Genomic DNA, 24,910 nt, shown 5'->3' on the forward strand with positions numbered 1-24,910 from the left:
TTCATTTATTTGTTTATTTGACAGAAACAGTGCTTGTTAATTAACAGCAAAGTACCTAAATGAGCCAGGCTAATGTTCATGTGTTATTAAAAAGGCAACCTGAAATAAAGAACTTATTACAGTCAGCATGTAAAGCGATATACAGAATAAGAGTCAGACGGGTACAATCCCCTTTCTTAATTATTATTACAGTTATATACTTCTAGCTATGACCTGTAGTGAAATGTCATGTGGAAAGAGGAAAAAAAACAAGGACTGACTACTCACATACTGGAATAAAAGTAAAGAATAGTGAAATGTGACCGTCTTTTCACTAAATAATGATTTAAAATCTTCCCTATCGTTTTTACTCATCTGGGGGCACGGGCACACAAGGGACAGCAAGATTTAGTGGACAAGAACTAGTACAAGTTAATACCATAGATATATAAATGTATGATACCAGAGATGTGTATATGAAAGAAGGTAAATACAGATTTATCACTGGATCATTGATAGGTTTCACCAGCCCGCGCATGCGCGATCTACGTCTACATCGACACCGGCGCACGCAGGACACAACGGTAAGCTGTTGGTGTTTAAATCTTACGACGTTACTTATCGTGAACATTTAATGTAATTTGTAAGTACAATTGTTAACTGCATGCAGATGAGTAGCTGCCATTGGTAAATGTGCTGTTTTATTATTTAAAAACATTGGCCATTCAGCACCAACTGCACGAGCTAGCGGACGTTAATTCGGGCCTCGCTTGCGATAACAAATCCTGCACGAGGCTAATCTAGCAACAAAGCTAACGATTTGCAAAGTGTTGGCTACTCTGTATGTCTGTAACAGTACCAGTCATGCTGCGTTTTAATAAAGTAGGAACGTTAACTAAACACGTTCTAATAATGCGGACAAAGACATAATAACTTGAAGCTTTAGTTTAACGTTAGCTGCTGAAACAACAACAACAACAACAACGGCAGCATTAGCTTGCTACACAGACGTAAAATAACGTTAGCTAGGTACCTGCGCTAGCCTACTGTCAGTTAAAGTGGCTAGCGTTAGCCTGACTGCGTTGAGCCTGTCGAGGTTGCTGTGTCAGCATTTACTTTATAACAACGGAGCACTGCAGAAATCAAGGGTAAAATGTCTTAATGCTTCCTGCGCACGAGCAAGTAATGCTCTTGTCTCTTCATAAATCGTCCCTTCAGGTGGCTTATTCAGTCCCTCGTGTTAAGCAAATTGCGTTAAATTATAGTAAGATAAACGTAGGAACTAAGTTAGCTAAAGTTAAATGTTCTTGTGGCATCTCCACTCGGTGTAAACAACATACTAGTCGTGTTAAAATAAAGGTGCCTTTACATTAGTGAATATATTCTCTTAAATGTAATATCAGAGTGAACACGTTATCGCATTCACGCCGTGGCGTTGTGTCCTGCTTCTCCCAGTTAACGTTACAGTTTTCATGCTACATTGGGCATGGTTTATTACTTTTTGTTAGCTTTACTGGCTCTCTTTGGTTGCAAATACACGCACATCTCTCTGTGTAACCTAAGTTACTGCTTTGCAAAGGAAACCGTGACAGGTTATGTGCAGTCGAGTTTAGCTTATTGGAATTGATAATGTAAAACTGTATGTAATTTTATATTGAGAGATGCGCGTACTGTTCAATTGTATCAGTTAAACACGTTATCATCTTTCTTAGCCCAAACCAATTTCAGGGTATAATAGATTATTTGTGGTACGTTCATTTGGGTGCACAAATTAACAACATTCCTTTACATCAGGAATCTGCTGGACTTCTTACTAATATACCTAATTTTATATGTAATTTATTTTTTATTTTTTTAGTGACAAATATTGGCCTAGTGAGCAGAGACTGCCCTTAACCTGAGCAGTCATGGCCCAATACGGGGGACAGAAGAATCCGCCGTGGGCGACTCAATTTGCCACCACAGCGGTGTCCCAACCGGGACATTCGGGACAGTCTCTTGATCTTAACAGCCTGCACTGTGAGTATAGCAAATCAGAGGGCCTGGGTTATTTCATTTCTTCTGTTATTGCATGCACGATAACACAAATATTTAATATTGTACTATATGGACTTTTCTCATTGACTCTTACCTCTTCTATCCCATCATCTCCCTCATCTTATTCTACGTTAACATGTCTCATTCAGTGTATTTTTCTTCACCTCTGAATCTCGCGCCTTATTTTCCTCCCTCTGTAGCTCTCGGTGTGCAGCAGCCGTCTCTTCTGGGAGCATCTCCCTCTGTTTACTCTCAACAGTCCGCTTTGGCTGCAGTCTCTCTAAGCAACCAGTCTGCTGCAAACTATCAGCTGTCTCAGCAAACTGCTGCCTTGCAGCAGCAAGCTGCAGCAGCTGCCGCAGCTGCACTACAGCAGGTCAGTCACAGTGAGGGAGTTCTAAGCAAACTCAGCATTTATCTGTGCATTTTGCCATGGTCACATAGAACACTGTTGGATCAACTACTTTGTCTCCCATTCTCTTTGTAATGTATATAGTCTCAGATTAATTCAGCCCTTCAGCAGTATCAGCAGCAACAGCAGCAGCAACAGCAGCAGCAACAACAACAGCAACAACAACAGCAGCAACAGCAGCAACCTCCCCAGCAACCCCCTCAACAGCAGCTGTACAATGTACCTCATCAGGTGAAACACAGTCTCATTTTGCTTTGTGTCACTTTATTTTGGAGAGTCCTCTACTCATATTAACCCTGAAGAATATATTGGTTGGTTTAGATTCTCCAATAAATGAGATTTGCATTATGCTTTTATATTTGGATTTGTCCCAGCTTCATATAGACTGTGGCATATTAGTAAAGTAGAAAGTGTTATTGGGAAAACGTGGTATAGAAGTCAATTTAAAAGGCCTTCAAGCTTTGATTTATTTATTGGTAATATCCTTTTACACTCTTAAATTTACTTGTAGAATATTTCAAATCCATTTTTACTTATGCTGTAGTGCTCCATTTCTTAGTAGCTAACAAACTTTCTATTCAGGCATATCGAGTTAATGTGCTGTAAGAGCAATTTGATATGACTACTTAAGTGACAGTATGTGTATACGTAGCGCTAAATAGATCTTGTTTCCACTAGCAGAACTCATTGGTGAACTCACAACCATGGGCTGTAGAGAACTGTTAGGAGAGCACAAGGTGTGCCATTGTAATGTGGGCAAATCTATAATGTCAGGTCAACAAAATGTTCACTTTTGGTATTTTCTGTTTTTCTTCTCCCTTCACAGCTTCCACAGCCTCAGCAGGCACTGATTTCTCAGGTAATGTGCCAAAACACATACTTTTGCGCTATATATATATATATATAAATTATTTTTAGTCAATTTAAAGATGCCAATCCAGGCTTGTCATTGAGATTGAGATTCTTAAATCGTCAAAGATCTCTTGCATATATTTTTTTCTTTGTGTATATCTTTTTATACATGCGTATCATGTTCAGGGTCACAAGGGGATGGAGCCTATCCCAGCATGCATTGAGCCAGAGGAAGGGTACACCACAGACTATCTGTGTACTGTAGTTTTTCTTAATTCTTTGTTTTCACATCAGAATTCCACCGGCATAAACAGTGTGTCAGGTTTGCCACAGAGCAGAACAAAATATAAAACTCTTTAAACATCAACTTTCATATTTATATATTTTTCCAGTTCGTTGCAAATATTGATATTTTTCTCAAAGTAGAAGGAGCAAACTTAGACATACTATATCAGTCCTATCTGTTTACATCCTGGTACCTGAAACTGAAAACCAGGAAAAATGTTTCCATAGCTGACCAAATTAAAGCATTTTTTGTGTTATTGATTGATGATTATTTTCCTTTTTTTTTTTTCTTTTTTTTTTTTTTTTTTATGGCTTTGTGTTTGTTTAAAGGAGGAAAAAGTCAAGTTTACATTTACTGTCAAAATGTCTCTTTGTGTCCTTGAAGAGTTCGAATGGCCATGGTACTTACTGATTGGGTTTATACATACAACGTGCAACCAAAGTGTGTTCATAGTAGCATTTATTTTCATATTTCTTTCTTTTCCCAACACCCAGCCTCCCGTCGCCCTGCCCACCAGCCTGAGCTTGTCTAACCCACAGCAGACAGCCCAGATTACTGTTTCCTACCCGACCCCACGTTCAAGCCACCAACAGCAGACGCAGCCTCAGAAGCAGCGAGTCTTCACTGGTGTTGTCAACAAGCTGCATGACACATTTGGCTTTGTAGATGAAGATGTCTTCTTTCAGCTAAGGTGAAAGGGAGTTTGCTCCATGGCATCTCGGACTGTATTTCTTGTGCAAATGAGTGTGTTGGTAGAACTATAAATTAAATGCTGTCATCAAATTCTGTTCTTAGCTATAGTTTCTTCAATGTATGCATTACGTTGATGCTGCCCTTTTCGTATTCCTGCCCTCTTCATTTCCCAGGCCATTACATAGGGCCATAACAGACAGTTCCAAAGGATACATGCGTAATTTTCTACTTGAAACTGATGTGACCTGACATGTCTGAATGCTTTTTTGTATGTTTTCAGTGCTGTGAAGGGGAAGACTCCTCAGGTTGGTGACCGGGTCCTTGTGGAAGCTGTGTACAACCCGAACATGCCCTTCAAGTGGAACGCCCAGCGCATCCAGACCTTACCTCAGCTTGCAAACCAGTCGGTGAGAACACTCAGGTTGCACTCAGTCGCTCAGAAAGGAGAGGATAACATTGTTGGGCACATTTATATAAATTGGGGTTTCTGCTTGAAACAGCTCAAAATCTTTAAAAATGCTGTGTCTGCTTCAGAAAGACACATACTTTATTTGGCTTTTTTGCTTAAAAAGCATTTAATTCATACTTACTATGTCATGTTCACATGAAAGCTATTTTCACTTTTGGAAGAGTCCCACTGATACTGGGAGTTGCACAAAATGTGAAGATGGGAAACCTCTTCTTTACGTTGTACTTTATTTGCCTGTTTGCTTCAGTTAATTTCAGCCACTGACTTTCTTTTATGACAGAAGCTCTATGGTGAAAATGATAACACATCTGTTTGAATTCTGTATATCCAAAAGCGAGATCCACAGGTTCCTGTTTAAATCCACAATTCACCAGGCTTAGTATGAGGAGAGTCCTAATAATTAAGTGTTTTTTAATGTTAGTTTTTTCCAGATTTTTATCTTTCCCTGTACCTCTCTATCTTGTATTGACTGTTGTTTTCTCAATCCCTCCTAGCATCAGCAGCAGCCTCAGCCTTTACCTCAAGCTTCCCCACAGCTCGGCAGCCTTTATAATGAGCCAGGGATGCAGCTACGCTACTCAGACATGCACACCGCTGCGGACAACAGACAAAATGTAACCCCCTAACTCCAAATGACACACTTCTTTTTTCTTTTTTTTTCTTTTTTTTTTGTCCTTCTCACTACTTCTTTCTTAGACTTTTTTTTTCTTGGCTTTCTTGCTTAACATATTCATGGTGAACATCTATTCTTAACTGCAGTTTTTGCTTGTTCTTTTAGTTTGGTGTCGTTGCGAAATGGATAGAACCATATTTTTGTAGAGAGGCTGCCATAAACAAGAACGCTTTGTCAACATATTTTAAGTATTGTCAGGTACAGTTTTCAGCGCAAAACTATCATTTGTTCAACCATGTATAATTGCTTGACAGTATAACTGGAGCTCTATTCAGAGATCTTAAAAATACATTAATAGGTTTGTTGGATTACGGTAATATTTGCTATAAAGATTTGGTTTGAAGTAACACTCAAATTACTACCTGACCACTTGAATCAGTGCCATACCAAGCAGAGAGACCCATGCAATTTTCATAATGGTGTTTATAGTTATAGAGTCAACATGTCTGAATGTGTGGGTTTTCGGTTGACTCTTCTTCAGCCAAAGGGACATATTTGATCTCAACACAATCTTCTTTGTTGTGCTGAGCATGATGCCTAACGATACATAAAATATCCTCAGAATATGCAGCTCAATCATAAAAGTTGTACATGTGTCATGTGATTGATAAAGCAGAACTGATGGTCATGCTTTCTTTTGGTCCTGACTTAAGGCTAAACACTAGACATAAAACTGAATAGGAAAGAGGAAATGCTACTTCAGTGTGAATTTATTCTCTAAACAGACATTCAGACCTATTCCCAGCTTCTTTATTTCAAGCAGCCACTGAATAAGTTTTTGTACACTTCATCTTGTTATTTGTTCAGAAGTCATTGGCATGATAAACATAGATTGTGTAAGGTCTGCCTTTGAACATATGCTCACTGCCATTTATTTATTCATTTTTTTCTTTCTCTCTTCTTTAGAGCCAGCCTCAGGCTAACATGATGAAGGCAGCCCCCACCATGCTTCAGTCGCTACCTCCCCCAAATACATTCAGTGTTGCGGCCCAGGCTCCCCCTCCTTCCCTCCTGCAGGCTCAGTTGTCTGCTGCCTCTCTGGCTCCTCTTCTCCAAAACCCTCCTCAGCCTCTGTTACCACAGCCTCCCCCCAAAGGTAAAGCACTTGTCAGTATGGTTGCTTTTATCTAGTAGAGTAAAGCAGTTTTGGCACAACACTGACTACAAAATCAAAGCTGTCTGTGTTAAACAAGCAAGTGCTCCACGTTATTTCCTGTGTCTCTAGATGTGTTTTCTGGAGGTCTGCTTCAGCCCCCTGTGAGAATGATGCCACAGCCGCAACCTGTCCGACGAATCGAGCCTCCTCCTCGTTTCCCTAGTCGCAATGATCGAGGCCCTGAGCTCATTCTCAGGACTAAAGAGGAACGCAGGTGAGAACACAATAGATATCTCCTGAGATCATCAGAGATTTGTCACTAAAAAATGCAAAATGCATAAGTCATTCATCTTAGTGTTTTTACTCCATTGTTTAGCCGAGACAGAGACCGTGAGCGTAGACGGTCAAGAGAACGCTCGCCTGCACGCAAACGTTCCAGAGACCGCTCTCCCAGACGTGACCGCTCCCCTCGCCGGCCTCGCCGTGTGGTTCCTCGCTACACCGTCCAGTTTTCCAAGTTCAGCTTAGATGGGTGAGTACCATCTTTTCAGTGGAAACGGATCAATGAAGTGTTGTACAATATTTCACACACTCTGGTGTGATGGTCAACAGTATGTACTAGTTTGTGTTGTTGGGGGTATTAACTGTCTTCTGTGGGTTCTCCAGCTCTAGCTGTGACATGATGGAGCTGAGAAGGCGCTATCAGAGCCTCTACATTCCCAGCGACTTCTTTAATGCGGTCTTCACCTGGGTTGATGCCTTTCCTCTGACAAGACCCTTCCAGTTTAGTAACGCCTGTAACTTCCACATCTTGCACAAAGAGGTGGATCCTCCTGTTAAGAATACGGCTGTGCTGGATCCTCCGGATGCCAACCACACCTACAGTGCTAAGGTATGATAATGATTAATACATTGCACTAGTGTGTCTTTCACATTCAGTCAGATGCAGGTGACGGCCCGAAAAGTCATCCTATGTTTTTATTTGTTACAGCTTTAACTTTAACATATAAAGTAGGGATCTACATACAGGACATCAGTGAAGAAACTTACAAACAGCATTCAGATTTCACCCTCCAAATTAAACATAATTAACATAGGACTGTAGATAGGCATTTCAAATAGTTTTTTGGTTGTGCATGTTGGGTCTTCCTATATCTACGGTTACCACAAACCCTATCCAACCCACATCACTACGCAAAGATAGATGCTCTTGGAAGAAGGATGTTAAAGCTTTAAGTTGAAATTGTAATCCTTCAGAAAGCAGGCTTAACAAACTCTTGAATTTATCCCTGAGCTCTGGGTTGATTGAGCCTGAGGTGGGAAACTCTGAGTTTTCGGTTCCAGAACAATCAGAATTAGTTCAATCAACTCTGAGTATGTTGAGCCTAATGGAAGCGCGTGCGTGGGGATGGAAAAAAAGCCATCATCAATGGATCTCTGATACTACGATTCACCATGGCAACGGGTAAATAAAGGCAGAGCCTCCATTTTAATCAAGTGGAGCTATAAATATGAATGCGTGCCAGCGTGGACCATGATAGGCTCTAAAACGCAGGAGTGGAAGAAGGATTAACATTATTAGGCTACTATACAGCGTTGCTCATTCATCATTTACCAGACTGGATTTTCCTTAATGTACAGTCCATTACATTCGACAGGACAAAATGCTGGTGGCAATTGGCTGCCTGATTATGAAAATAGGTAGTGATCAAATTAGGGCTGCAACTAACGACTATTTTGATAGTCGATTAATCTATCGATTATTGAAACGAATGATCAACTATTCGGATTATGAATAGCAAAATTACACAATGCGTCTTATTAAGCTATCAGCTTTTAAATTAAACCAGTCACAACAATAAAATAAATACTGCTTTCAAAAAAGCATCTTTTAATGAACGTTTCTGCTGCAGCAACAGAAAGTTTCTCTGAAATCTAGTCCTGATCTGAGCAGCTGATCTGCTGTTTAGTGACTGAGCAGTTTACACGCCAGTACTGCAACACACCGGGACAAACTGACACCATATACAAAGAATAAGGAATAACGTCATGCATTACATTTGCCAAATTTACAGGTGGGGGTCAATAATTATTATAATAATTAACGATTTTATAGTAGACAGTGTTTCACAACGTTTAAACTCTGATGCATTGACAGGAGAACCGTTTTCTCTTATGAAATTGTCCGGTGTTGTCTAATGTTGCGCACTGCACTTGGCAGCAACACGTTCTCCAGCTGGGAACGTCGCCGTGAGCGGTGCATCGTTTATGATTGTTAAGTCAGGGCACATCTGGAACGCGTCCGTTGTGTATCATAAATGTGCTACACTCAGCGCCATAAGAAATCAGTCAAATTTTCCAACGCAAACTGTATAGAAAACGTTACCGCTCATAGCGTGAAGTAACACGGCTTTAATGGGAAGCTAGGTCGCTAACTAGCTTGCCGAGAGGAGTCTTCTTCATCCACAGAGCAACAATGTTGCGCTCCTCCTCTTCAGATGCTCCGGTGTTTCCAGGAAAGCTCAGCTTTGCAGACGCTGCAGTTTAACAACCTTTTTGGCTGAGTTTTTAGGTTGTGAAGGTGTTACTGAAGCACTGATGTTGTTTTAGTAACTTTACTGTTCACATCACTTTAGTCCGTTAAGCTGATGGTGTCGTTACGGCCCGATGACGTCATGCTTTGATATTGACAGAATAAATGAGGAAATGAAACGGTGTGTCAGACAGCCTCCTCAGGCTCTGCAGAAGGGGAGGAGTTAGAGAGAATACATTTTGATGTTTAATGCTGTAAATAAACATGTAAAAAAATAAAACTTTCAATAAATGTTTTCGAAGTGCGTGAATAAATCCAAAATTGTAACCCCCTAACCCTGGGTTGTCAGTGCGCATTTGCAAGCGTAGCGTGTATGTGTGCAGTGGCAGTGGAGGAACACTTGCTGAAGAGACCTATCCCCAGCTTCATGGAGCTGTTCGCACCTCGCGAGACCTTCGGATAACTTATCACCATTGATGAACTACAAAGAATATTTTATCGTTTTTAAATAGCCTACTTGAAATGGACCTGCGTAGAACCGCGACGCGCATGTAGTTGACGGCAGCAGTAATGCACATAAAACTCTGCACAAGACTGGTGAATGACAGGCGAGAGAGAAAAGGGTCTTCAAAAAGCCTCAGTTTAGCTGGAAATGTAGAGCATAAGTTGAATGAATAGAGATTGCAGCTTCTCAAGATTAAAGCATATTTTTATGAATCGCTTGCTTCGACAAGTACATCTGATACAATACAAAAGAGTGCGTGTACAATAAACGGGGAATAAAACTACACTTCATCACGTCTGTGTACTTTCCTGTGAATGTCTTGTGCTTAGGTAGGCAATAGGCTTGTGGTGATAGGTGATTGGACCGGCTATTGACAATTGAAGGGATGATCAGCGATTGATTTTTCATGCACCGATTTTACTATCTCACTATTAGGGAGATTTTCTAATCGCAAAGGCTACGATTACACTGTGGTCACGTGACACGCGAGAGTAAAGTAGTCTGCAGAGAGGAAGCATCAACTTGGCATGCCATGCTGCACCGTGACTTGTTGTACAATGGCCTCAGGCTTGAGAGAACCTGACGCTGCACAAACTTTTGTGTCAAATAGGGCTGAAACGATTCATCGATTAAGTCGATAAAATCAATATAATAAAATGCATCGACACAAATTCTTTGCATCGATGCTTCGTTTAATCCATGTAACTTTACAGCAGAATGTTTCGCAGGGACATTTATTACTGTCGCACATCGGGCTTACGCCGTGAACACGATGTGATTATAATGGAGCTGTTTGCAGTGGAGGAAGAGAGAGAAAATAGCAAGGGAGAAAGAAGAAAGTGTCCAAAATATGGGATTATTTCAAGCTAAAGAAAAAAACTCTAATGTTACCGTCCGTCCACTGTAAAATGAAACTTACGTCGCCTTCGCAACAGCACGAGGGCACCTGAACAAAAAGCAGCTGGTATTCTGCCAGTGGACCGCAGACAAGGTAACAGCAACTTTAGCATTTATTAATGTGGTTTGGAGACCTGGTCGGGTGACGCAGCAACTGTCAGCTCCTGGGGGGGGGGGGGGGTGTCCCTGTCACCGTCACCGATCAGTCACGTAGTGTGAACGCCACAACGACTTAAAGACTGCAGTCATACGACGGCAAGTTGTGTGAACGGCACGCCACCGCCAAACAAAAGTACTTCTTAAACGATGAATCGTTGAAATAATCTATCGAATACTAAAATCATCGTTTGCTGCAGCCCTAGTGTCAAACAGGGAATAAAATTATTTTCCAAAATTGTTCTACTCACTGTCAGAACTAAGATAACATAATAAAAACAATCTCTAGAATCACGCCACAATATCAATGCTAACCGCCATATACTAGCTATATACTATTTAATATGAGTAAAATTATAAGTCAGTGCGAAGCTACGCTCATTGAAATGAAGTCTGTGTACAGCCCCTCCTCTGTGCACAATCTGAATGAAAACATGATCATGCGCAGGTTAGCACGCTGTACATAGCTGCTAGTCAATATCAATTGCACGGCCCCCGCGCATGTGCGCGGCACCACAGTTCAATACTGTCAAAAATACAGATGCTCCTCTTATTATTAAACTCATGCTGTTTTGAGGTGATATATTGTCTTGTACGCCCTGAATGCAGGCAGGCAACACTGCATGAAACTGCATGAAACTGCCTGACATCTTCAGCGTGACATCTCCCTTCACTTTTCCAGCAGTTGGTAAACAACACACACGGGAGCTTTAACTGCAGCCTTGATTTATTATCAAACTGTAACCTACACTATACATTAACTACTAAATTTCACTCGCTCGCCTTTTCTTCTCCTTAGCTGCATTCACCATCACTCTCTGCTGTTTTCTCTCACTCAACCACACATTCACTACACACAAACTGGACCGACTGGTGAAAGATAACATTGCAGAACAAGTAAACAAAAAAATTGAGTATTTTGGGTTTAGTCCTGACGATCAAGGTGAGCCAGCTGACAACGATGAAGCTGTGAGCATATAATCTCCATCCTAATTGTAACTTTGATATGGTTTCTTTATGTTTTAGGTAATGCTACTGGCTAACCCCAGTATAGAGGAGCTCTATCACAAGTCTTGTGCTCTGGCAGAAGATGTACAGGAAGTCAAAGACTCCTTCCAACATCCTGCTAGACTCATCAAGGTACTTCACTCTTTTCATGCTTATACCATGCACATGAGGTGACAATGATGAAATGGTCCTATTCCATTGCTGAGTACTTACAGTTCATGGAAGAGTCCTTACTGATGTTGGCTCCCCTGTGTGTTGTTGTGGATCCTCAGAGGTATGATTGTTTGGACTTGCTGCTAACCTTTTTTGTCTTTCTCTCTGTCTCTATCCTCCTCTTTGCTCTCCATACCCCTTACCCATATTGTCATTCCCCATTTCCATCTAACTTGTTCTACTCTGTTGCTGTCCTTTGTTCCCTGTCTGTCTTTTTCCTTTAGTTTTTGGTGGGGATGAGAGGTAAAGATGAGGCCATGGCCATTGGTGGTCACTGGTCTCCCTCTCTGGATGGAGCTGACCCAGAGAGGGATCCCTCAGTCCTTATAAAGACAGCCATACGCTGTTGCAAGGCACTCACAGGCATAGACCTTAGTCTGTGCACTCAGTGGTAAGAGCTGTTATTTGATCAATATTTGTTTTTCTCATTGATTATTTTTCTGTTAATACCTATTGGCTCTGCTGGCACTAAAATCCCAAATTGAGTAATATGAGTACAATATACTCCATAATTGTACTACCGCTATACTAAATCTCATCCTGGACATGTTTGGTAATATTTTTGTTTCCTTTTTTTATATATATATATATATATATATATATATATAATCAATGATTATTGTGTTAATCTGCTGCTTTTTTATTTACTATTTTTTTTTATTGTTTTGTGCAATGTTCTTTTTGGCCTTTGTGTGTTGTCGTCTTGGCTCTCTCTTTCTGTCACACTCTCTATACATATATATTTCATTGTGATGAAAAACCAAACACATGGGCTGTGGCTGGAAGCAGTAGCCTGGACCAGAAGACACTGCCATTTGTTTTTTTAAAATTTTTTTTTCTTCCCTTTGTTAAATATCTTACATATTTAACTGGCTTTCACTGTGCTGTTGATTGTGTGTCTCTTCGCACAACCCCTACTGTAGTGCATTAAGTACATCCTAGGTTAAATGCAGAACACTCATCCATAATTGGCTCAAGCTATATAAAGGGGATGAATTTGGGGGTGTGATTTATTTTATGTGATTGTCTGTCAACTTTCTCAAAATGGCTGCCGTTACCTGTGACAACAGTTGGAGAGCTGCAGACTGGGTCCATTTGTCTATGCTGTGTGTTGAGTGGGAGGAGGGTCACTGTAATGATGTGTACAATCATTCAGTGACCTCAAGGGAGGGAGTAGCTGTAGAAGGCTCGTCCTAGCAAGGCTTGCCTTTTATACTGTGCCCTGACCAGGATGTTTCTTTCCAATGCACCTTCTTCCTTTGCGACAGGTATCGTTTTGCAGAGATTCGCTATCATCGGCCGGAGGAGACACACAAGGGGCGGACAGTCCCTGCTCATGTGGAGACAGTGGTTTTGTTTCTTCCGGATGTTTGGCATTGTCTTCCTACCCGCTCAGAGTGGGAGGTGCTGTCACGGCGACTCCGGGAGCAGCTGGCTGAGAAGCTGTCGGCCGAGCGAAAGGAGGCGGATGGAGAACAGGCACTGAACCGCTAATCCCTCTCTTCTCATTTCCGCTTCTCACAGGAAGGCACAGGAATTACAAAAAAACAAACCCCAGATACACATCAGACACAAAGCACCACCTCACCATTCACGCAGACAGACACAAACACAGGCAGATTTAATGTATCACCAAACCTCACCTAGGCTTCTTCTGTTTACTCCTCCACCTGTCCCCTTCTCCTCTGCTCCAACTTCTCCATCAGCACATCCACCTTCCCTCACATCCAGCAGACACATACAGTGGAAGCAGTGAGACTAGGTTGTGTTGTGTAGGCCCTGATCGCAACTGATAAAACAGCTTCCAGCCCTTCAAACACCTCTTAATTGGGTTTAATCATTCATGTTAATCCTGGCATTATGTTGTGCATTATTTTAAACAATACTTGCTTAACCTGCTTGGAATTTTGGTGCTTGCAAATTGGTGTGGCAGTGGTCTCGCATTTGAGCCAGTGGTGACTTTATTTTTATTTATTTTTTTAATACTGGAAATATTTCTTTAAGCTGGAACCTGTGGAGTCAGTTGCGTGTAAATGTGTGTTACAGAAATGTGCTTTTTTTTTAATTTATTTTTTATGATTTTTCACATCAATTTGATCGTCTGACTTCGAAAAGTGAATCTCCCCCAAGTCCTGTTTCTTGTCTGTTCTTATTGTTGGATTCTACTTTCACATTTGGACTACATGTAGAATTTGGTTTTTCCAGGGCAGTTGGTTGGACAGATGGCTCCTATCTGACATAGGTGTTTAAAACCCATAAATGGCAATACCCAATACCCCAGTCATAGACCATGGTAGGGCCACCCTATCCTCACTCCGTTTGGAGACCAGCTTCAGTTCACCTGATGTACCTACACACCTTTTTGACACACCTCTCATTGATTTATACCTTTTTTTGTGTTCCACAGATTGATTGATTGGCAGCTGGGGGGCATTTCTGTTGGTTTTTGTAAGAGCTAGAGAGCTTCCCTGTGTATGCTTCAGTAGCAGTGGACTTAAACACAGTCGAGAGCTCACTAGGACGAAACTATGAAAGGCAGATGTGACCTTGCTTCTTGCACGGATCAACTTTAAAGTTCACTCAGACCTCAAGTGGTGTCCTGACTGTTTGCTGTCCCTCCTCTGTCTTTCTCTCTGCCTGTCTCTGTCTTAATGATTTCCTGTAAAGGAGGAAGAGGAGAAGGACGACGACGAATCGAAGGACCTTAGTACTCCCACACACTGGGCTAAACTCGACCCGAAATCAATGAAGGTAAGGTTCAAGGAGAATACATCAGTAGCAGAACAGGCAAGGAGTGAACTTATTAGAATTAGCTTTGAGCCTGTAAGCCTGCATTCCTGAGGTTAAATGTACATTGCCCACATCCCTGTTTTTCCCCCCCTTATAGGTAAATGACCTGCGCAAAGAGCTTGATTGTCGCTCTCTGAGCTCTAAGGGGTTAAAGTCGCAGCTGATTGCTCGCCTCACCAAGCAACTTAAAGTGGAGGAGCAGGTGGAGGAGTCCAAGGAGCCTGAGAAACCTGAGAGCAAAGTTGCTGAGGAAGAGGAGCCATCTCGCACTGAGGAAGACAGAGAGGTACAATTAAATAATTATATAAATAATGTAATAATGACATGAGAGAACTTAGTCGTGGTGACACTAATATTATATTGTACAAAACCTCCAATGGAATTGTTTTTGAGAGGCAAGAATTACATTTCATAGTTTTGTCTTTTTCAATGTTATAAAAACTGCTGTGTTAGGAGGAGGAAAAGAAGAGGCAGGAGGAGCTTGAGCGCCAGCGGAGAGAGAGGCGTTATATTCTCCCTGATGAGCCTACCATCCTCGTACACCCCAACTGGGCAGCCAAGAATGGCAAATTTGACTGCAGTGTCATGTCCCTGAGTGTGCTGCTGGACTACAGACTGGAAGACAACAAGGAACACTCTTTTGAGGTGAGAATTACTGATCACAGCATTTGTTTTTCATGCTGTGTTACACAAAACATGAAAGAAGTCTACAGTGCATGTGTACTGAAGTAATGTGTGAAAATCAACTGAATCTGTTTGTCTTGCGCATTATTCTGTGTGTTGATAATACACTGTCCTCTCTTTCTGTCAAGGTTTCCCTATTTGCTGAGCTGTTTAACGAGATGCTACAGAGAGACTTTGGCTACCGCATATTTAAAGCCCTCGCTGCTTTCCCTACCAAAGACGACAAGAAGGAAAAGGAGAAGAAAGCCAAAAAGGAGGCGGAAAAGAAGGAGGCTGAAAAGCGTGAAATAAAAAAGGAAAAAGAGGAGGAGAATGAAGAGCCACTAGTAAAGAAGCCCAAAGAGGATGAGGAAGAGAAGAAGAAGGCAAGCCTCTCAAACCTATCTGGGCTTTTCAGTCTGTCATTTGCTCAACCGATTCTTTGTATTTTAATGCAGTTGTGTGACTATTGTTTTTAACCAGTGCGATGAAAAGTCTGTGAAAAAGCAGTCATCTCGAGATGAAGATGAGAACGAAGATGACAGCAGCACAGCCAATGCTGAAGAATATGACCCCATGGAGGCTGAAGATGCAGATGATGACGATGATGGTAATGCTCACACTCTCTTTCTCTTTAAATACAACCGAATTAATTCTTTTAGAATTTTGGTCAATGATGAGAAAACATGCACCACACTGAACCTGTGATAGTTTGAACCTGTGATAGAACCTCCATAGTTTCTGAGGCCTCAAGTGGGGAAAAACATTGCTGTCTCTTTTATATTTTTTTTCTTGTATTGACACTAATTCAACACACTAAGTAATATTATACAGTTAAAAGCTGTATTGGCACTTCTTCAATCTTGTCCTACTTTCCAACAATCAATATTTTTAGACAAGGATGATGACGACTCCAATGACAGAGACAGGAAAGACTGCAAGGATGACCGCAAGTCATCAAAAGAGAGGTCCTCTAAAGACAAGGTTGGTTGATTATTGTTATTATTGGCACGTTATTAAGCTGTTGATGTAGTGTAAATATGGCTGTTTGTATAAATGCGGTGGTTGTTACACCAGGAGAAGAAGCAGATGGTCACGCACAACAAGGAGCTGCTGATGGCATTTGTCTACTTTGACCAGAGCCACTGTGGCTATTTGCTGGAGAGAGACCTGGAGGAGATCTTGTACACACTGGGACTGCACCTTTCTCGTGCTCAGGTGAACACAATTTGCTCAGTCACTCGCTGTCTGCCGACTGATGGTTTTTGCCTTTTTTTTAAATCTTATTTATTTATTTTTGTTCCTGTGTGGACGTGTATATCAACCTGCAGATAAACTGTAATGCTGATATTCGTCTGTTTTTCAGATAAAGAAACTGTTGAACAAACCAGTGGTGAGGGAGTCTTGTTACTACCGTAAACTGACAGACAGGGGAAAGGATGAACCTGTTCCTTCCTTTAATGAAGCCCAGATAGAAAACCTCATAGGTGAGCTGACATGTTTCCATCAATGTTTTAATAGTCTATTAAGCACAATTTGTTAAATATATAATGATATAGGAAGTGTCATAATATAGCAGATTTTTGTTCAGATTTAATTTTAGGAAATTGTTGCTTTTTCTGTCAGGTAACCGAGCACTACTTCCTGCTCCAAAAGCTCGTGCTCAGGCAGAGACCATTGAGTCTAGTAATCTGATCGTGTATAACGGAGCCATGGTCGACGTCGGCAGCATTATGCAGAAACTGGAGAAGACTGAGAAAGCAAGAGAGGAGATGGAACAGAAGCTCATGGTGCAGGATGCCAAAATGGGTATGATTGGTATTATACTGTCTGTCCGTCCATCCATCCATCCACCTATCCTGCGTACAGTGTCGCGGGGTTTATTATACTGTATTCTTTGGAAATGGTTTCGTAGTCTCATTAGTTGCAGGCTACACTCTGTGTCAGTAGTCCATCTGGACAATGATCTGGCTCAATTTGAGCTTTGCTACAAAAGAGCCCAGTCTTAATTCATTCAGCATTTTCCCTTATGTGACTTATGTTGAAATGTGGACTGGCACATTGCCTCCAACTGCCTCATACAAAGTATCCAATAGGATTCAGCAATATTGTTTTTCACAGTAAATATTAATAAGAATAAAATTTTCTGTAGAGACCCACAGTGCCTTTTTATAGAATAGAAAAGAATTGAGATAGTTGTCCCATCAGGACAGGGAATTTGTCACTGATAACACAATAATAATGACAGTTTGTTTAAAAAAAATCACAAATCATCAACATCACTACAATATATGTGCATGGGTTAAAATCTCCAATCATGGGGGTGTTTTTAGGTGTTTGTTAAATCACCTGCACTTGAAATAAATGATCCTTCACACATGTTTTACAGAAGGGTCATCCAGAAAGCCTTCAGATTAGAGGGAATGTTTAGTGTTAATAGCTTTCCTGTGTATTACCAGCAAAGAAATGTACTAAATAACAGTAAGTGTTGTTTAGTACATTTCTTTGCTGGCGGCTGTTTTCACACACCTGGTCAGCTTGTTCGCTGTACTCAGGTTACCATAATAGGTTATGATGTTAAACACAAGGATGCTCTCTGTCAGGTCGACATTTGTATTTCACAACAAAGAATTATCTCTGACAGGCTCTCCTACATGAAGCAGTTTAAAAAGATTAGTATTTTCAGTATTACGCTGCTTGGAAAAGCAGAAATTCATTAGCTGTAGTGTAAATTCATGTGGTCATTAAACAGATGAAAAGTAGAAACCTTTGTACTAAACGCCAAATGGTTTGTAAACCAATGTTTTCTTGTTTTAATAATCAAGTTTGAGCAGTAGAAATGTGTAATTTGACCTGAAACTGCTTCATAATGCTCACTTTGCTTCACTGTAATCCTCCATCTAACGCTGTGTTGTGTCTCATTCCAGAGGAAGATGCGAAGGTTAAAGCTCAGTTGGAGCAAGCCAACAAAATTTTGTCCAAGGAGCTGGAGGAGGTGAAAAGCACTCTGAGCCAGACTGAGCAGAGTCTGAAGATGGTGGAGGAACAGAAGACGATATACCACGACCAAATTAGCAAGACATCCAAAACCTTGATGTCCACCTTCAAAGGACTGTTGGCAGTGCTCAATAAGGTGTGCTATTTTTGAAAAGCACCACATTGCTGATGATCTCTTTCATTTGAGGCAGGAAGTGAGGTCACAAGCTCTTTTCTGACAGGAATACATAACATTGTTGGCTTCATCGATCTGTTAAAGGGATTTTGTCTGACGTAGGTGACTTTTCCATTAATGTTGGTTATGGCTTCATTAGGACATGACGGCATATTTACTGAAAGAGCTATATGCTCGCTTGATATCGAGCACGATAGAGACCGGTAAGGGTGGGAGACGGAGAGAGAACAGCAACACAGTTCACAAAGCTGTGATATCGAGGCAGTGTTTTTATTTTCTCTCAGGCTGTGTCGCTGATGGATTTAAAAACTTATTTTGCTGTTGAAGCAGTGACCAACGTGAGCCCAAGAGACGCTCGCCACTGCCTCTTATCAATGAACTACACATATATTTTCACATCAGTTTTACCATTTAATGTTACCACAGAGTGAATTCTGATGCCTTTTTGTATAATATCTGACAGTGCATTAGCATTGAATGACAGGACGTTTAGTTGGGACTCCAGCTCACATGCTGTATGTAAAGCTTGTTGCTACATATTCATTTATTCATCCACGCAGTTGGCATGAACGAACATTGGAAATACATGAAGAGACTGACTTGTGCTGCGTTGAAAGTGATCCATCAATGTTAAGGTCCAACCTAGTAACATTTAGAGTGCCGACATGACTTTTACATCAAATGAATGATGGGCAGATGAAGCCTTATAAAGTAACAGATTTAAGGCTTTCTTTCTATTTGTGCCCAAGAAAGATTTGAAGCTTTGTGGCTTCAAACTCAGCAGGACAGTGACATCTTGTGGTTTGTAAAACTCATAGCAGCCCTTTAAGACTGGAGTCAAAGCTCAGCAACAAGCGGATTTTAATGTCATATGGGAGCATTAAAAGCCCAAGAAGCCTGCCTATTGTTGTTATTAAATCTGCAGTACCATTTTTAAGAAGTGCTGCATTAAATATAGGTGTGTCAGTAAAACAATTAATAAATTCTTTTTGTCCAAAGGCCTACATATAAAATATTGTTGTTTACATAAAATATGACTATTGGTACAGTTAAGGCCCAGTGTCCACTGGGGACTCATGTTTTATACTTCATGGTTGATATTTATGCAACATGTGATCTGATTGGTGATTGATTTAATTAGCCTTTTTTAATAAACTTAATACATTATTACTTTGCATCAGGTGGAATGTTCTCACACATCATTATGTCTTTCTAATGTACAACGCTATATTTCTCTATTCTCTTATCCAACTAATGTGCCGCTCACATGGTTTAGCTGCTAAACTGTCGAACTGAATCAAGCCGCTTATTGAAGCGCCAGTGATGTCATCAGTCATGTGGTATTCTTAATTTGACACAAGGTTCTGGCACAATGTATTGAAATGGTGCTCTTGAGTGAAACAAGCTTCAGTGCTTCGGTATCGTCCATCCATCTCTGTGAAAGTGACCAGGGTGCCTATTTATACATAAGAGCGATGTGTGAAATTGCTTTCAGATAACGATAAAGGGGTGCATGTCTGAAAGAGGCTAAATTCACTGATTGTTTAATTTTTTTTTCTTCTCTCTTTCAGAATCAAGAAGTAGATGAGTCTGGTGACAAAGTCACTGATGATCGCATTCAGACGCCTCAGACAAACGGCGCAGATGAATGAGGGACACTTAAGATAAATTACACTAATTTGTAACACTGGCTATCTTAAAAATTGTAAATATTTACTAAACAAGCATCATTTGGCTGTGTTTTATTTGGACCTATTGTCTCCCAAGTACATGTATAAATTAATGAATTAGCTCCCTTGTGTTCATTTGACTTAAATTTCTGTGTACAATAGATTTATTTCTGAGGAGTTCCTTTTCTTACCTAGAATAATTTGACGAAGCTTTGAAATGCTTATTTTCATAGTCAAGTAAGTTAAGTTTATTTGCTAACGTTTCTTTTCACCATTGCTTCAGCTTTGTTACAGCCAATAAAATGCCATGTTGTAGATTTAAATGAGAGTATGTGTGGGGTTGTACTTTTCAGAGATTTTTGTTCTAATGAGCAATAATGATGCTATTTATGTGCGAGAGATTTCATTAAATAAACTATATTTAAAAGAAACTAATTTTGGATGGAAAAAGGTGGGAAGGAAGTTCCATGTGGTTCAGAGGTTCGGAATTTTTTTTTGTAAATCTTCCCTATCTGCGGTTTAATCACAACTGTGTTCAATAAACACTTTCACTGTGTAGTTCTTCTATTTTGCTGATTTGGTTTTGCTGTTTCTTTCAGACACATGGCTATGCATGGTTACTGCCTCTCTGCTGCACTGCCATTTACAGATTTTAATGTTTTACTGTGATGAGCATCTGTCTTGTTTTCTGGAAATGGAAACCACACACACCAAACGATAAGCTCAATGAATGTGTGTTCTGCTGAAGGAGACTTTGCTGGAAAGACGTGAACATTTTGGTTGGTTTAGGTTTTAGAAAAGAGACATTACATTGAATTACATTCAAATGTACTCCAAAGCAGGCAAATTTATTTTTCTATTGAAAATGTTCTCTGTGGATGTCTTGTGCAAGAGTAAAGTGGTCTGTTTTTAAAACTACACTGGGTCTGTATTTTTCCACCTGTTGAATGTTGTGATTTGCACCGGCACGAAACACTGAATACTTTAATCCTGTCACTGTATTTGTCATATTATGAAGGCTGTAGTCAACTTTAGGACATTAGTGTCATGTAATGTATTTCTAGGAATTTCATGGGTTTACAAACATACAATTAAAAACTAGATATTTTCACTTAAGTTAAATTCTTATTTGTTGGAAGAGATAAATATGCAAGATTCTTCATCTGCTATACTATAAAATATTCTGTCATTGATAGTGGGATATGTCAAGAATAACTATCTTAGTTGTAACAAAAATAACACCCAACTAATGAAATATTATGGTTAATAAATAATTGCACAACTATATACAGACACATACTGTATCTTTCAATTAAATTGTTATTGTATAGCCTAATATGAAACAAAACAGTTCTGCTCCCTTAAAAAGTTTTGTCAATTGACATGCATTTCTTTTTTGGGGGGCTAAATCGGAACAGGAGTCCTATCGTTCACTTGAAAGAGCTGGCTCATAGAATTGAAATTCAGTGATGGCTTCTGGTTTTGGTGTGCTACTCCAGGATTTCCAGTGGCCCCATCTGTCCATCCCTATGAAACATTTCTGGGAGTGCCACTGATTCTGCCATCAGCAGTATTTTTCATACATCTGCCATTTCGTCAGATCTGTTGACAAGCATCTTTTTGTTGGGATTAATTATTTTTGGGAAAACGTGTATTTTTACTCATTCATTAATTCTTGTTTACTAGATTAATTACTGTGTTATATTCAGTATTATAACTTACTGTTGATTCTTCACTTTGTTTTCTTCCTGACATGAAGCACAGTGTAGCTTATTTGAGTTACTGTTGATCAGGAATAGTATCCCTGTGTTTCTAGAGAGAGATTCCGGGTGTGGCCAGACACAGTTTGGACTCGTAATATTAATTATGTAGCATATTGTCACTGAGTTTGTCTGAGGAACAGGGAGGGTCCTGCTTCATAGCCTCTTGTAGATCATTTACCTTTGAAGATTTTGTTTCCTAAGGTGCCGCTTTTATGTCTTTGAGCTGCAGGACTTTTCTGACCTCCTGTTGATGTAATTCTAGGTTTGTTTCCTCTCCCGCCACTCCCTCCACAAGCAAACTTTCCTTCCACACCTTGTCATATATCATAAGGCTTTTATAATGACAATTATAAGACTGGGTTTTATTAACATTGAATTATCAACCACTTTGTCTTTACTAGATTTCTGATTTTGCTGAGGTTGTATACGCTGTCCAGATTGATCGAAATTTCAATCTATTAGACCTCACTGCTCACTCATGAAACACATCTTGATTACCATTCTGGCCTATATACTTATTTTAGAGCTCTCCCCTACATTTTCATTTAAACCCAATGGCCTTTTGTCTGTGTTTCAGAGAGCAGCTCCAGACAGGCTGCTAAATGTGTTCCCACCAAGAATGAAGCTAACATTAAAAAAAAGAATTTACTTAGCAGGAAACATCTCTGCCTGTTTCCAACAGCTTGTCTATGTCATTTCCTAGAGAACAATGACTATCTGTCACCCAGTACTTTGGTTATGTGGCTGCTTTTGTCCGGTTGTCGTGCTCTGAATGCTTGACAAACAAACCTCATTTGTCCCCCGGAGGAACCGCATGCACACTTCTTGCCCCTCAAACTCCTGCAGCAGCTGTCTATGGGTGTTAGTGTGTTTGAGAGAGAGTGTGTGAGGTTTTGCACTTATTTTTCCATATGTGTATGCATGCACATCCAAGTGATATGTGAAATTAGACCCCACCGCAGAGAGCAAGGCAGGTAACCTCACTCCAAGGCTGCAACAGAAGGCTTTTGTGGCCATCCGCCCCTCCTCTTTAACCCCCCATTCCCGGTATCAAAGAGCTGCTGCACTCACAGGCCTGTCTGCTGACAATCAGGCCGTTTCAATGCAGGGTCGCGGTTTCCAGGGAAGGGGGCAGACGGGGTTAGTAAAAACGGAGTTTGGTTCAGTAACTGATCACGTTGCCATTTTTCACCTCCTCCACTGATCCTCGCCTTTCATGTAAATCAGACCGCTGAAGTCTTTGGGTGCGGTTATGTAGCATGTGTAGATGCAGTATGACGTTACACTGGTTTCATTGTTAGTTTAACTAATTCGTACCTTTCCATATGCTTGTAGATTTGTTTAAATTCTCCCCTCGTCCTCGTCAGCAAATCACTGTTTTGCATTAACACCCTCCATCCTCTTTGCATGTCAAAAGTTCAGTAGTAGTTATCATGACGAAAGCAGTTCCCCCTGCCTCACACACAGCCTATAGAGTCCCAGTGAGTCGGCTTTTCAAAACCTGTCAGGAGTCAGTGTTTAATAATGTTTTTTTTTCTGGACAATCCTGCCTATGATGTCGACATGATAAGACACAAATGCAGGTGTCAGCCCAAATGTAGCCAAACAAAATGATGTATTATAAACTTATATTAGCTTGTCAAATTTTAACATCAATCCAAATGAATCTAAGGTAACTAACCCAGCAGCACCAACGCTCTGTCTTTGCTGAACTTTCTTTCACCTCAAAAACTGTACAATGTTTATTATTTGCTCATTCTTGTCTGGCAGTATTGTATAGCATAGAATTGAATTTCCTGGGCATTGGTTGGTGACGAAGATAAGTCAGTTAGACAACAAATGATCCAGCTTCCCTCAGACATCCTCTGGGGTAAATAAACTTTTTCTTACTCTTGCACATCTCTGAGTTTTCCAGAAATCTTTCTGACCACCAAAGTCAAACAAGTCAACCGCCCTCTTACATGCTGTTTGATATTTCAGGTAATTGATACATGAGAGGCTCCATTGAGCAGATCTGCTTGTCTCTCCAGCAACATGCATGGGCCCCTGCTGGAGTAGAGAGAGAGAGGGGCCCCTGTTCAGCTGGAGCTGCAGGAACCTGGCTTCCTCGGGAGCGGCGCAGCAAAGTGGTGTAGTTGTTGAGGAAATGATCCCCTCTCAAAGGCCTTTCCCTGGGAATACTGGGTTACAGTGTGAGAAAGTTCCACAGTTGTTTTTGACAGAGTGTCTCTGGGGCATATCCCGCTTCACCTCTGTGGGCCGTCGTTCCAAGACCATTAGGACCGGCAGAGCATCGGCAGTCCACTGCTACAGTATCCACCTCAAGTGCAGTGTGAGTATGAATTATGTGACAGTCACAGGGCTGCAAAATCAGGTGGCCCTTTAATGCAACTGTACACCGCTTCACATCAATTTGAAGCAAGTTTCACATTTCACCAGTAAACAATAGCTACACAAAGCACAGCATTCATCTGGGCCTAGCATCTACACTTTAGGGGAGAAGCAGATATTCTCTAATTGCTACTGCATGCTGCCCTGAAGGAAAGTATGTCACTCAATAAGATAATCATACAGCGGGAACCCAAGATTGCCAGTACCAGCTTGCTTTTGGGAAAAACAAACATTTCCATTGTAAAATTGCAGAGCTGGCATTGACACAGTGCATGCAAACATGGATTAAAACACATACAGAGAAACAATATATATGTGTGTGTGTGTGTGTGTTTGTGTGTGTGCTAAATACAGGAAACATTTTCATTTAGGCCAGCTGCCACAATAACGACCAGTCAATCAGAAGGCTGCAGGTGTCCAGGGTCAGCAGGCCAAGAACTCAAACCAATTTAAACATCTGTAACAAATGTGTAACATCTGAATCCATGCTTGATTTGTATTTCTATTTTTCTTCCTCTGTCTTGGAATAATGTTGATTAATCTTACAACATGTTCTAATCTCATTAAATCTGAGTTTAGACCATATACTCAGTATACTGTATTTTATGTGGGTCACGTAAGTTATGGCGACTGAGACAGGTGGAGAAGCTGT

General features: G+C 40.7%; 1 protein-coding gene across 4 annotated transcripts; it reads left to right on the forward strand.

Annotated features, from left to right (window-relative positions):
* Nucleotides 1-510: 510 nt before the first annotated feature.
* Nucleotides 511-21,022, forward strand: ccar1 (cell division cycle and apoptosis regulator 1). 4 transcript variants are annotated; one of them, XM_046070411.1, is made up of 26 exons: nt 511-563; nt 1,838-1,998; nt 2,217-2,392; nt 2,513-2,659; nt 3,255-3,287; nt 4,061-4,257; nt 4,540-4,666; nt 5,223-5,342; nt 6,308-6,497; nt 6,627-6,771; nt 6,853-7,029; nt 7,164-7,389; nt 11,615-11,728; nt 12,034-12,200; nt 13,078-13,288; nt 14,477-14,560; nt 14,697-14,885; nt 15,053-15,244; nt 15,412-15,648; nt 15,746-15,872; nt 16,158-16,246; nt 16,340-16,480; nt 16,629-16,749; nt 16,889-17,071; nt 18,190-18,395; nt 20,006-21,022. In XM_046070411.1, the coding sequence occupies exons 2-26, from the start codon at nt 1,887-1,889 to the stop codon at nt 20,084-20,086; spliced, it is 3,792 nt and encodes a 1,263-aa protein (XP_045926367.1). In that variant the 5' UTR covers nt 511-563; nt 1,838-1,886; the 3' UTR covers nt 20,087-21,022. The 4 variants fall into 4 exon arrangements, with proteins under 4 accessions (XP_045926367.1, XP_045926366.1, XP_045926365.1 ...); XM_046070410.1 differs by lacking the exon at nt 511-563 and adding an exon at nt 578-622; XM_046070409.1 differs by lacking the exon at nt 511-563 and adding an exon at nt 837-1,127.
* Nucleotides 21,023-24,910: the final 3,888 nt, after the last annotated feature.

The sequence above is a fragment of the Micropterus dolomieu genome, linkage group LG15 (assembly GCF_021292245.1).
Source record: "Micropterus dolomieu isolate WLL.071019.BEF.003 ecotype Adirondacks linkage group LG15, ASM2129224v1, whole genome shotgun sequence".
Classification (NCBI taxonomy): Eukaryota; Metazoa; Chordata; class Actinopteri; order Centrarchiformes; family Centrarchidae; genus Micropterus; species Micropterus dolomieu.